The sequence below is a fragment of the Eubalaena glacialis genome, chromosome 18 (genome assembly GCF_028564815.1).
Source record: "Eubalaena glacialis isolate mEubGla1 chromosome 18, mEubGla1.1.hap2.+ XY, whole genome shotgun sequence".
Classification (NCBI taxonomy): Eukaryota; Metazoa; Chordata; class Mammalia; order Artiodactyla; family Balaenidae; genus Eubalaena; species Eubalaena glacialis.
This window is the reverse complement of record NC_083733.1, coordinates 20157836-20171945: the sequence shown is the minus strand read 5'-3', so window position 1 is coordinate 20171945 and position 14110 is coordinate 20157836. Positions and strand designations below refer to the sequence as shown.

Below are 14110 nucleotides of genomic sequence, written 5' to 3'. Positions count from 1 at the left end.
GAGGGAGCCTCTTCTCTTGCAGTTACGAGGAGTGTGTGGGGCCAGGGGCCACTCAGCTGTACGTCCCCACAGACGCCCCGCCCCCCTACTCGCTGACCGACTCCTGCCCCGCGCTGGACCGCGCCCTGGATGCAGGCAGTGGCCGCAGCCCTGGCCAACACCAGCAGGCACAGAGACCGCAGCGCCAGAGTGGCCTCCGCACCATTTCCGTGGACACCCTGCCGCCTTATGAGGCCGTGTGTGGGGCCAGCCCCCCCTCATCGGGCCTGCTGCCACTGCCGGGACCAGAACCAGGGCCGAGGAGCTCCCAGGACTCACCCACCCCAACCCGGGCCCCAGCCTCAGGCCCAGAGAGGATTATATGAGGGACCCAGTGGCCGGGTCCTGTCAGCCCCTCAGGGCTGAGCCACACCTTTCAGGCACGCAGGGGCGCGCACGCACACACACACGCGCACACACACGTGCATACACACACGCACACGCGCGCACACAGATGTGCACACATGGCACCCCCACATGCACACATGTACACACAACTTGGACACGCGCACACACTGATGCACCCATGTGCGCACACACATCCAGACACGCCCCACACGTGTGCAGACGTGCACACACATAGGCCCCACACACACACACACACAATCCCATCTGCGAAGGTTTCATTATAAAGGAAGCTCTCCCGACCTCCCAGTCTCCTCCCCAGCCTGTCAGTGATGCCTCTGTAGCCAACGCTGGGAGAAGAGAGGCGGAGAAGGGACCAGGGCTCATCCCGTCCTCTCCACGGGCCTGTCTGCCCTGCCCGCACCAGGCAGGCTGTGCCCAAACGCGGATTCTGCCTCCAAAAACTGCTCAACCGTCCCAGGTCAGCTGCCTGCCCCGACCCCACCCCAGAGCAGCTGGTCCTCCCGGCTGGCAGGACAGGCCTCAGTGAGGCTCAGCTCCGCACTGTCCCCATTTCCCAACCCCAGGGCAGAAGAGCCACAACGTCAACACCCTGCCACTTATAGGGTAAGGGACCTGGGTCTGGGGGCTCAGGCACAACCTGGAGACCCTTGCAGCCCGCCTTGCCCATCCCTCGCCCAGTGCCCTCAGTCTGGTGGTGCTAGCGGAATCATCTCCGAAGCCCCCACCCCAAGCCACGGGTGATGGGCAGGGCCCTTGGTGGGCATGCGGTGGTGGTAGTGGGTCACAGCTGTGCCCACGTCAGTCCAACCACTGCCCAGGACTGAGGGTCTTCAAAGAAGATGGAGGGCTGCCGGGTACGGTTCTGAGGAGAGGAGAAGCCCCTCACTAAGTACATGCCCAGCCGACCATTACGGCCTAAGCTTGAGTGGGCTGGAGTCAGACCCCAGAAGCAGTGCTGTGCTCCTGGGCGGTGGTGCATAGTGGGGAATTGTGAGCCAACGCATTCTGGTCCTGCCCTCCATGGCGTTTGAGGAGACGAAATGAAGGGGATGTGGGCCCCACTATGCCACTGCAAAAGCACCAGTGGCTACATCTCGGCCTTGCTGCCGGGGGTACCACGGAAGGGGATACGTGGGCCTGGTTGTAGAGACTCAGATATTGGCCCCTGAATCCCAGCAATTTCCATCAGAGACCATGCAGGTAACAGAGCTAATTCCTGAAGACCCAGCCTGCCAGAGGGCGGCAGCCCAGCATCTGTGAAGAGTGTCCCCGCCGGCATCACCAACGGCAGAGAGTTCTCAAATCCACCCTGCCTCCCTCCTCACCCCCTCCTTAAACAAGAGCACCTCCAACTATCCCCTCCCCCGCATTTCAATTCCTCCAACAAAGGGCTAAGACAATTTAGTAATCCCTTTCTGAAGAAGAGAGGCGGCAAGGAAAGCAATCGTGAATTTTATTTTCTGTAGAAATAGAATTTCTTCTGGTGCAGAACTGAAAGGAATCCACCCAGAGGTTCTGTAGCATCCTGGAGCCCCTGACTCCGCCCGGGGGAGGGACCTTGTTTACAAGCAGTTCTGTGCACCTTTGTGGTGTACTGTTTTCTAGGCAAAAAATATCTGTCTGTTGTACTGTATAGCCTTTAAAATGCACTCCAGGGATGAGACTCTTTTAAGAAACGCATCCTGCTTCTGCAACCCTAGAGAGTGCTGGGGGGAGGGGGGTGGGCACGGAAAAGATAAAAATCCCCACATGCTCATCAGTGTTTGAGGGATGGAGCTGAACAGCTTTTCTTGTTCCTGGATTAAGCGCTAAATAAGCAACAATGTATCTTTTCTGTGTTCAAAATAAATATATCAATAACAAACGTTGCAAGAAGTAATATGATCAAGGAGCCCATGGTGGGGCTGGCACCATCTGAAACTTGTAAGGAAGGGAAATGGTAAATAGCAGCAAATGGATAATATGTTACTTCTCTCAAAATTAGCAGCCATTGAAGCCTTGTCATTCTCCTAGTGACACGGATATTTGCGTAGCTAGTGACTTACACGAGTTAATTTTTTTTAACCTCTCTAAAACATGGCATCATTTCTCCAAGACTTGGCCAGTGTAACTGCCACCAAGACAGGCCATAAACTTCAAGCCATAAACTTCAAGACTCCCGGAACACCAGGGACTGCACTTTGACAGCAGTTGGCTCTCCACACCCTGATGGCTTTGACTACCAGGAAGGGGGGGCGGGTAATTAGACTGAAATGAGTTGTTTTCTCCCCCTCTGCAAAAATTCTCTTCCTGTCTCTGCTTTCCATAAGACCTTGGCTTTGGTCGTTGATTCCTTGGCCGACAGAGGCTGGTTCCCTTCCTCTGTCACTATTCCCTCCCACTCGAACTCAGGCAGAGTCCACTAGCATAGTCCTAAACCCCCAAGTGCCCTAAAAGTGGGGTGCGATCCTGAAGGTACAGCCCTGTCCCAGGTCCCAACAGGCTTGTGCCCGCCAGCCCCGCTGCAAGCCCACACTGCCACCTGCTGGCTGCCTCCCGCCACTGTTCAAAGCAAATGAGTCAGCCCCTGAAACTCCCTTCTCCCACTTTCTAACCCACTGCCTGCGGACACTCATTGTTGTAGACAGAACTTGTTTTGGTTCTGGGCTTGTCCTCTACCCTTGGGATGTTCCATAAGGTTTAAATCGTTCAAGTACCCCATTTTCAGGAATCACTCCTGCCTCCACATCTCTCTGGCCACAGCCAGATACCTAAGTGCCCCTTGCTGTGTACAAAATAATCACTCCCCTGTCCTTCTAAACACCACTGTGTACGGCTCAGGTGCCACCTCTGTGCTGAGATCCCTGCTCCTGGGAATGAATGTAGCAGCCTTCATGGCGACAGTGACCAGCCCACGTGGTGCCCATGGTGACCCCAACCGGAACCATGTCACGCCGACACCCAGTTCCAACAGCAAATACACTCAGGATCCCCCTGGCACAGGGCACTATCGAGCTCGGTGTTTTCCACCTCCTCCATCCACAACGTGCCTTGTGTCCACATACGGTGCCACATCCAAGGTCCTTGTGCACACTCCTACAAGGAGCCTGGCTGCCTCCCTCTGCCAGGGGCCTGAGGGGTCGGGCCAAGGAGAGCACCCTGGGCCCCAAGGAGATGGGAAGTGAAGTCAAATTCCCAGGATGGTGGGAACGGGAGGAGGGGCAGGACCAGGCCCTGGGACAGGATGTGGACGCAAGGGGCTGATGAGGAAGGCGACCCCGGGAGTACCACCACAGAGTGGGCAGTGAAACCAGGAAAGGAAGGAAGCCCATGCAGGGTGTCGTCATGCTGGTCACCACTGTGGGCAACTGAGCTCCATCCCCTTGGCAACTCCGAGAGACTGCGTGGAGCTCGCCTTAAAGTTAGTCAGCTGACGGGGAGGGAGATGGATTACTCACACGCTGCTCTCAGACTCTCAGGGGTCATTGTCCGAGGCTGCTCTTCCGTGAATGTTAATCCCTGCCCTTGTGCGCTGAGCAGGCACCTCTGGCCAAAGAGAGTCTTCAGACAGGGGAGCTGCAGCTGCTGGCTGATGAGGCCACCGCCATGGTCAGCACAAGATGCCGCTGGACGAGTAAGCACGGGCACGGCGCATTCCACGGCCTCCAGACAGGGCACCCACAGCACCTGCCACGTGTGAGCAGCAGACTCACCCGAGGGAGGGAGGAACGAGGGTTGACACCAAGCACGGCCGTCCAGAGCCGCCCCTCAGAACACCCACTGGCTTGCACCAGCCAAGCCCACCCACGTATACACACAGGGGTCTCTCACACCAACTTCCTAGAGAGACCCTCGGGCACACGCCCGTATGCAGCATCACTCAGCTCACACCACCTGTGGTCTGTATGCATTGGCTCAGATGGCTTCACTGCACACACACTGTGCCCCTCACACTCAGAGCTCACACACTCAGGGGTCCCACATGCACACCCCAAGGCCACCCATACTCACACTCAGGTGTCATCATCGGTGTCCCCCAGAGACTGACTAGGCTGGGGGCACGAGCAGTGGAAGCACAGGCAGCGTTATCATCTGAGAGAGCAAATCCTCTGCCCCGGGCTCTGCTCTGCTCGACCTCACAGGGCCCCTCCCCAAGCCCAGGTGAACTCTCTCAAATCAGGACCAACTGCCTGGGGCAGGCCGGGTGCTTCTGAGCAGGGACGGGGCTGGGCATGCCTTTGCCCCCAGGGTTGCAGCCCAGCTGTGCCTGCTCAGCATCTCTCCAAGGAATCCCAGGTCTGCAGGGCCTCAGGCCCTGTGGTCACAGCCTCAGCCAGACCACAACTACGCATCCCCACCAGCTTGACTCCTGTGACCTTGAGCCAGGCCCTTTCCTTCTCTGGGCCTCAGGACCCCATCCCCTATCACCCTATCCTAAGTCAAAGCACCCCCCCACAAATCTCCAGCATCCCCTCTCCTCCCCCTGCCCCCTGCATTGTCCCCAAAGCAAGTCACCTTGGCAGGCAGAGAAAGCAGGTTCTCACTAAGCCAGTCACTCCCCTGAGGGCCCAGAAAGTGTGAATAATGCGATTAACACTAAATCCGACAGTTCAAGAGAAGCAGTGGTCCAATGGGGGGAGGAAGCTGGCATTGGAGAAGCAGGGCTGACCCACCTCCGAGAGGGCAGGGAGGGGAATGGATCCAGGCAACCTGCCAGTGTTCTCCCCCCATGATCTTGGACCACCCTGGAGAGACTGGGGTGGAAGGCAGTTCACAGACATGACGGGGCTCCCAAGGGCTGAGGACTAAGATGTCCATAATGAGTGAAGTGGTTAAATCAATAGGTAACCAAAAGCAACAGGAGAATCACATGGGAGGGGGGGTTAGATTGTGTGTACCAGTTTGTTAAACTTTGGTTTAACATCTCCAGGTCCCTCCTCAGAGAGCAAATGAGGCCAAGGAGAGAGACAGAGACAGAGAAAATTAAAACCCTTTTGTTTCAAACCTCCCTCCGACCTGATTCCATGGTCTGGTGACCAGCCCTTCAAGATAATTCAGTGGCCTGGGACCCATCCCCAAACCTGCCACTTCTATTCGGTGATCTTACAAATCTTTGGTATTATGGAAAAAGCATGGCCTTGGGTATCAGATAGACTTGGTGTAGTATGCTGAATAATGGCCCCCCTAAGATGTCCAGGTCCTAATCCCCAGAACCAGTGAATATGTTACCTTCCATGGCAAAGGGACGTTGCAGGTGTGATTAAGGACCTTGAGATGAGTCAATTATCCTGGATTGTCCAGGTGGGCCCAGTGTAATCACAAGGGTCCTTATGAGAGGGAAGCCACAGGCTCATAGTCAGAGAAGATGTGATAAACTGAAGCAGAATGAAGAGAGAACTGAGAGATTTCAAGATGCTATACTGCTGGCTTTGAAGATGGAGGAAGGGGCCACAGCCAGGGAATGCAGGTAGCCTCCAGAAACTGGAAAAAGCGAGGAAACAGATTCTCCCCTAGAACCTCCAAAAGGAACCAGCCCAATGAGACTGATTTTGGACTTCTCACCTCTAGAATTGTAAGATAATAAATTTGTGTTGTTTTAAGCCATTACATTTGCAGTAATTTGTTACAGCAGCAATAAGAAACTAATATACTTGGGTTTTAATCCCAGCTCTTACCCTCCCTGCCTCAGTCTCCTCATTCATAAAATGGGAGGAAAGGGGATTTGGCCTAGTGATGGACAAGGGCCTCTCTGGCTCTCTTTGGCCCCAGGCTGTCAGGATGCCAAACGTCCACCAGCATGCTCCCACCCACCTTGCCCTGCACAACCCTGACCTATGTCTCCTACCCAGAAGGGTGGTCAGATGTGACCTGGACTAGTTACCTAAACTTGCTGAGGTTCAGGATCAGATGAATAATGTGTGTGAAAGAGTAGCATCCCCACCATTGGACCTAAAAAATGACTAACCCAGACCAGCCTCCAGAGGGAGAGTTGCCACTCACTGGGAGACCCATTTCCAAGTAGCACTCCCATGAGGAAGTAAGTTCCCAACCAGAGGGGTAGGAACCGCCCTGGCCACAGAGCTCAGAAAAGGTTGCAGGAGGCAGGGGAGTTGGGGGCAGGGAGCAAACAGACCCCGGGGGCAGGGGAGTTGGGGGCAGGGAGCAAAGAGACCCCAGGTGTGGTGAGCCCAGGTCTGAGGCCGCTCCAAGGCCAAGCACCAGGCAGATGCCCTTCCTGATGATTGGAGGGGCAGGAGGCCAGCAGAGTCTCACAGAAAGCAAAGGATGGTCAAGAACCAAGTCTTCCTGGGCTGTGTTACTACAAGGTCACAGCCAACTCCTGCACATCCACCACCCCCTCAACTGGGCTCTCCAGACTGTGAGCCACCGAGGGCAGGTGCTTTGTCTCATTTGCCTCTGAAGTCCCCGGGCTGGCGTGGAATGGGCCAGGCCACCTGCTCAAGGACGACACTGCCCCAATCACCATATGAGAACACTGAAAGGACCCAGGGTCCAAGAAGTTGGGAAACAGAGCACAGGTTGCCCCCTCCTAGAAGCTCACACCCCCAGTGAGCGCCCACATGAGAGGTCCTAAAGCCAAGAAGCCTAGAGACCTTACTTAATCCAGTGGTTCCCAAATGCATTTGGCCACAGGAAATCTTCACTCACATAAGATTGATTAAAGCCCCAAACAAGTGCTCCTCGGTGGAGCACACTTTGAGAAATGCTGACCCACATGGAACGAGTGAGTCACTGAGTGGCTGAATGAATGCGTGAATCATCGCTGAATTAAGTAGTGGGTGAAAGGAAGGAAGGGAGAAAGGGAGGGAGAGAGGGAGGGAGGGGGCAGTGGAGGGAGGGAAGGCTTGATCGGAGAAGTGCATAGGTGATTGTATCCATCTCAATTCCTCCAAAAGCTGTCCCTGACTCAAGATCTGGGTATAAATAGTTCATGTGGGAGGTGATCCCAGGAAGCACAGTGAAGGAGTCAGGAATTAAGACAGGGAGGGAGAAGAGTCAACACAGATGCATCAATAAGCAGGTTATTGCTGTGGGCAACCGGGGTGATCCACTGGGGACCCTCTGAAAGACAGAGTAGAACACACCTCAGAACTGTCCCACCAAGGGCAGGAAGCTGGGGTTTCTATCCACTGACCCTCCTTGGTTGGCTGAGCGTTGCCCCTGGGTGTTAACTCCTTGGCACTTGCAGCCCGCACACCAGCCAAAGAAGACTCTCAAGCAGGAGGCGTCAGGAGCCTGCGCAGGTGACATCAGAGTGGGCTGAGGGTGCCGGGCGGCATGGGCAGCGACCGCTGCAGAGGGGGTGTGGAAGGATGCAGAGGGGGTGTGGAAGGATGCTGCTGTGCTTTCCCACTTGCTCTTGGGGCAAGGCGAGAACCCAGACTGACCTTGGCTCTGCTCCACTGGGAGGAGATGAACACAGCCCCAGAGTGACAAGCTGTGGCAGGCCACACCGTGCACAGCTTTCTCTTTTGCTAACACAACTTCCTCCTCGGCTTCCTGATTGAGCTGTGGGGCGGGACAGAGGCAGGCCAGCCTGGGCCTGGCCTGGGAGACCCACAGGACTCTCGTTCACATCCAGTCCCTCGGAGCCGCCATGAGCTGGCCCCGACCCCCAGGCCCAGACGAGGATGCTCTTGAGACCCTCCTGGATGACCTCATCAGCTACTACCTGGACAGAGCAGGGGAGGGCCGGCTCGGGGTCTGCAGGCAAGCAGCTCTCACCTGCAGGGCCCAGCGGCTGCTGGTCACAGGGGTCCCTCCTCAGCTCTATCTGCCTGAGGATGTGGCCCCTGATCTGGGGACCACTCACTCCCAGGGGGCTCCCAGCTCTGCCCAGCACATCTGCCACAAACTGGGGCGGGCACTGGAGTTCCTAGAGCTGATCTCCGTCAACCTACTCCTGTTTCCCTGGAGGAAGGAAATCAGGTCCCTGAAGGTAGGCACCGCCATGCCCCGGAGAGAGGGGTTCTCAGGGAGGGACCAGGGCTATGCCTCTGGGGGGAACAGTGTGTCGTCTGTCATACCCACTGACTTTGGTCCCATTTTACAGATGTAGAAACTGAGGGCTAAAGAGGTTAATGCAACTTATCTGTGGTCACCAGCTAATAAGCAGCCCAGACAGGACTCAAACTCAGGCAGTGCAGCTCCTAACAACTGGGCTGTACTGCTTCTCTAAAGAGACAGCACCAAGGAGCTCACAAGAAACAAGGGAAAGATTTTGGCTGTGGAAAGCCACTGGAAAGGTTTAATCTCTTCTAGCTCCAGGCCAGGATTGTTGGGCCTGGAAGCCAGGACACCAGCTGGCTCAGTCATTCTCCTGCTGTGTGACTTGAGACAAAAGTCCTGCCTCTGGCCTCAGTGTGCCCTTCTGTAAAATGGGACAGGGGTGGCATGACTGTGGGCCAGGTTTCCATTTGGCCCCATGCCCTGGCCCACCTGCTTCTCAGGAGCCTCTGTGCCCTGGACATCAGCCCTTGGTCCTGCCTGGCCCCTCTCAGCCACTCTGCTGAGACGTGTCCCACTCTAACAAACAACCCTGTTTGTTCCAGACATACACAGGGAACTTTGTCTACTGGGTGCGGCCTGTGCTTTCTGAACACACACTGCAGACCATTCTGGGCAGGCTGGGCTACATGGCCACATCCGAGGCCGAGTTTTCACTGGTCCAGGCCATCAGCAAGGAGGACACCAAGCAGATGGTGTTTGAGATCTTCCTGACGAGAGTCATGTGTGAGGCCGTTCTCGGAACCTCGGGCAGGCAGCTCCTCGGGCCGGGCAGACAGAAAGTGGACAGGCCCCACTGCAGGCCAAGCTCAGAGAGAGGGCTGCTGAAGACCCACAAGGGCCTGAAGGAGGCCCAGTCAAGCCCAGGCCCCTCAGCAGGGGCGAGGACTGAGAGGGCCCTGGCTGAAAGCCCTGATGGTCAGCGCTCTCTGCCAGTGGCCTTTAGCCTGCCTGAGATCTCAATAGCCCCCAGCAGCCCCCTCACTGGCCCCCCGGTCTCCTTGGGGCCCCAGCGCCGTACCAGCACACGCTCGGACAGTGAGGAGTTCCTGACCTGCTACAGCGACCTTGTGCTGCGCCAGACACCCTTGTTCCCCAGGGACCATCCCCTGAGCAGCCTGAAGGGAAAACAACTCCAGAGCCCAGGCCTGGGGCCCAGCCCACCTCCAGAGGAGGCAACTGCCCCCGCAGGTAGCAGCAGCGAGCAGCCCCTGGTCCCCAGCGCAGCTCCTGAGAGCAAAGGGGTCACCTTTCCCGGCCAGCTCTGCCTGGTGCCAGGCCCCCAGTTGTCAGAGAATTCCTTGGACCCAAAGCCAGAAGCACAGCTGGAGTTGGCCGCCCCTGGTACAGAAGCTGCACCTCCAAGTGCTTCCTCTGAGATGGATGAGCTCTGTGAGTACCTCGCCCACCTCCTCAGACCCCCAACTCCAGCAGGCCACCCTGGGGGCTCCCCTGGCCCAGGGGTTGAGGAGAATGGACAATCAGAGCCTCTCATGAGGCCAGAGCCAGCCGGTGAGGGTGGCAGCCCAGATGGTAGAATCACTCAGTTCTGGAGGTCTCCTCAGGCCCCCTCTCATGTACAAGAGCCCCCCAGTGCTCATTACGTCCCCCTGGAGGGGCTGGAGGTGCCAGGTGCCACACGAGGATACTACACGAGCGACAGCTGAGACTGTCACCCCTGGATGGCACAGGGGCAGACACCTGACTAAGCCAATTGCTCTTCTGCCAGGAAGGTGACACACGGAGAGATGGTGGATCTGGGACCACAGTGGGGACAGCAGCCAAACCCACAGCTTGTCAGCCACAGGGACAACCCTGCTAATCCCAGCTGGTCTCAGGTCCCAGCACTGCCACCTATAGACTGTGTGACTTTGGGCCACTCACTGCACCTCTCTGAGCCATGTTTCCTCGTCTCAAAGTGGGTGTGGTGTCAGATCTACCTCACAGGAGGCTATGAAGAGTTAATGAGGTGAGGTGTGCATAGTGCCGACCTCAGGGGGGCTTCCTGTCCCCTTCACATCCCAGCTCAGTGTGTGACCTTGGGAGAGTCATCCTGCATCTCTGAATAGCAGTTTCCCTCAGCATCCTTAAGGCACCTGTCACAGAGCAGATTAAAAGAGAGATGTGTAGACAACCAGACGTGTAATACACTCTTAATCTGTTTAGGGTCCTCTGTCAGCCTCCTTTTTCTCTCAGCCAAATTCAGGTTGACAGAGAGCAAGGCCACAGTTGGGAGCCCAGGGTCAGCCCAGAGGCCTGCTCTGCATCCAGGGTTGGGGGCTCCATCATCTGGGCTGCCTGGAGTGGGGGCGCCCCCTCCACCAGCCTCTCCTGCCCCCACATATGCACACATGCATGCACACAAGTGGGTGTGTCCAGGAACATACACACACACACACACACACACGGGCAGTCCTCATAGGGGCCCCAAGAGAAAGCCAAGACCCTCTCTATGGGGTGGCAGGTTGCACCTGCCCAGGGCCTGCCCCTCGGCTTTGCATCTGTGAAGTGGGGAGGATGGCCCCTGCCTCTGAGGGTGGTGGTAAAGGCCCCTTTTGGGCATACAGCAGGTGCTTAATAAATGTTGGCACCTGCCTTGCTGTCCCCAGAGCTGAGCATATGACCCCACCATTTTCAGTCCCTAAATCAAGGGGGACCACAGGTGGGAAGGATTTAAGGAGATTGGCCCCGCCTCCCTCCCAATCAGACAGTTGGCCAGGCCCTACACAGGCTTTTCGAGACAAATCGGGAAGCAGTCTGCACTGGGAAGAGAGAGGCACTGGCCAGTCATCCATCCGTCCATCCATCCTTCCTCCCACCCACCCATGCCAATTACTCAGCACAGCACCCAGCAGTCGACACTCAGGCTGGTAAGCTGTCAGTGTCTGGAGCCAGTGAAGCAGGGGCCGGGGGGCAGGGATGGTCGGAGCAGACCCTAGCCATAAGCCTCCATCCTGGGGAAGGAGAACATCAGGAACAGGCTGGGCTGGAGGCACAGAGGGTCAGGAACCTCGAGAGAAGGGATGAAGTGGGAGGGGGTACGGACCTGGGAATCATGGCAACCAGGGCACCTAGTCCTGGGTCTGGCCCGCAGCCCCTGACCATTTTTTATTCGTTATTTTCTGATCGTTAACATAATAAGCATGCTCAGTCCCAAACCACAACAGAACTTTTGTTCTCCCCGTGTTCCTGCCCTGCAGTGTTCCCCATCTACTTGAAAGCTGAGCCCAAGGTAGGAATCATTTTTGATTTCTCTTTCACATCCTTCATCCAACCATAGCTCTCTGTCACAACAAGGACCAAATCTGACCATGTCCCTCCTCCTTCTGCAGAGGCCTGAGCCCCTCAACTGAGCTACCAAGGCCTGTCACTCAGATCCCGGGAGGACGCCAGCCCCCTTCCTGGTCTCCCAGCCTCTGCCCTCATCCTCCTGCAGTCAGCTCCATCCAGCTGCCGGAGGATCCTGTTAAAACCTATGTTCCATCATGACTTTCACTCTGTGGTGTTGGATTAGAATCAGAGGTATCAATATGAACTCATGGATTTTAAATTATATATAGTTAGATACAGAAATATAGCTATGTGTGTGTATCAGTGGGTTAGTACACATACATGTGTTTCCTAACTCTGTCCCAAGAGTGGGCTTAGAAGCAGACACCCAGTAACAATGAGTACACCTGGCACTTAGATCTTGGTCTCTAAACATCACTCTCCAATACAAGGAACCAGAGATCCTAGTAGTTTATTCTAGGGATGAGCAGGTAAATATCACCAGTAATAAGACGCATGGACATCATACATCCTTTGATAAGATGCACTGAGGGAAGACACAGCATCTTTTTTTTTTATGGTGGCATTCTTGCCAAAAATGTCTAACCTCACTCTAGCCATAAGAAAACACCAAACTCAAATTCTCTAACGGTGAGAAACCCAGCTCTCATAATCTACAGACTACTTATTTGTTCAATTCTAGTATATTGGTCGATTCTAGTATAGTTTCAGAACTGCTAAACATATCCCTGCGAGAAACACTTCTAATAACTATCTTTCAGCATTTATGTAAAATAATTTTTACCTTTACTCTTCTCGTATCCAATCAAGATACTGTTTTCCAAGGTTACTTCAGTAAGTTCTTTTCTTCCCAGCACCTTCAGTGTGGTTGTTACTCGTGATTCATCTGTTGGTATTCCATCTTCCATTCCCCCTATGTCCTACTCCATCTTAACTATTTATTTATTTGGGGGGTAAGTGAGACATTACTATGGTTAGAGTTATACAAAATGATATATTCACAGGAGTGTACTCCCCTCTCATCCCAGCAACCCTGATCCCATTTTCCCCTTCTTTCCAGCCTTTTCCCACCAATCTATTTAGTTGGGTTGCCTTTCCTGTACTTCCTATGCATCTGTGTACTTTTCTTAGGCTAGCATACTATAGATACTCATTTGGACACTGCTTTCTTCCCTTAACAGTGTGTCCTGGAAATCATATCACATCCGTTGAGAGAGAGATCCTCCTCGTTCTTCTTCACAGCTGTATACGACTCCATTGTGTGGATGTACCATAGTTTATTTAACCACTCTCTTGTATATGGGTCTTTAGGTTGTTTTCAATTATTCTGCAATTACAAACAATGCTGCCATAAATAACCTTGTACATATATACACTTTTCATGTCCTAGGAGTGGGGTTGCTGGATTGCGATGTAAGTACGTATGTAGTGTGTCAGGTGTTACCCTATTTCCCTCCAGAAGGGGTATACGAAATTTGCATGCCCACCAGTAACGTGTAAGAGTGACTGTTTCCCCACAGCCTCAACAACAGGATGTGTTTCGATATATATGTTTGTGTGTTTGCCAGTCTGGTAAGTATCTCAGTGTTCTTTTATTTGCTGTCTTAGTCTGTTTGTGCTGCTGTTAACAAAATACCACAGACTGGGTGGCTTATAAACAAAAGAAATTTATATCTCACGGTTCTGGAGGCTGGAAGTCCAAGATCCTGGTGCCAGCATGGCTGGGTTCTGGTGAAGGCCCTCTTCCAGATCGCAGACTGCCAACTTCCCCGTGTCCTCACATGGTAGAAGGGGCTTGGGAGCTCTGCGAGGTCTTTTATCAGAGCACTAATCCCATTCATGAGGGGTCCACCCTCATGACCTAATCACCCCCCTGCAAAGGTCCCACCTCCTCACGCCATCACCTTGGACATTAGGTTTTCAACATATGAATTTGGGGGAGACACAAATATTTAGATCATAGCATCTGCATTTCTCTAATTGAGTGAATCTGAGTACTTTTCATATTTTTAAGGGCCATTTTTATTATCTTTTTTGTAAATTTTCTGTTTGGATATTTTTCTCATTTTTCTATTGGAGTTTTGGTTCTTTGTCCATTTTTAAGAATTCTTCACGAATATTAGCCCTTTGTGATATACATTGTGAATATTTTCTCCCACTTTGTCCACTGTCTTTTGACTTTGTTTCCACATGAGTTTTGTCATACACATTTTTTAGTCAGATTTATCAATCTTTTATTGTTCCTAGATTTTGAATTATAGTTACAAAGTTTTTCCTACATCAAGGTTTTAAAGAAGAAGAATTCATTCTTCTAGTACTTGCATGGTTTCATTTTTTACATTTAGATCCCTAACCACTTGGAATTTATTCTTGGTTATGATGTGAGATATGGATCTATTTTTAT

The 14110-nt window shown here is 53.8% G+C and overlaps 2 protein-coding genes across 2 annotated transcripts in view; both read left to right on the top strand.

The window, feature by feature from the left end:
* The window catches only part of BEAN1 (brain expressed associated with NEDD4 1), a 37212-nt gene extending 36808 nt beyond the window's left edge, over positions 1 to 404 (top strand). The window contains exon 5 of the mRNA XM_061173511.1: positions 23 to 404. Within this exon, the coding sequence (XP_061029494.1) occupies positions 23 to 365 (343 nt within the window). The 3' untranslated portion in view covers positions 366 to 404. The remainder of the gene's footprint in view (positions 1 to 22) is intronic.
* A 7601-nt stretch (positions 405 to 8005) lies between these two features.
* LOC133078462 (spermatogenesis-associated protein 2-like protein) lies at positions 8006 to 10082 on the top strand. Its single transcript, XM_061173510.1, has 2 exons — positions 8006 to 8347; positions 8961 to 10082. Exons 1-2 carry the CDS (start codon positions 8006 to 8008, stop codon positions 10080 to 10082), a joined length of 1464 nt encoding a protein of 487 aa, XP_061029493.1.
* The last annotated feature ends 4028 nt before the right edge of the window (positions 10083 to 14110 follow it).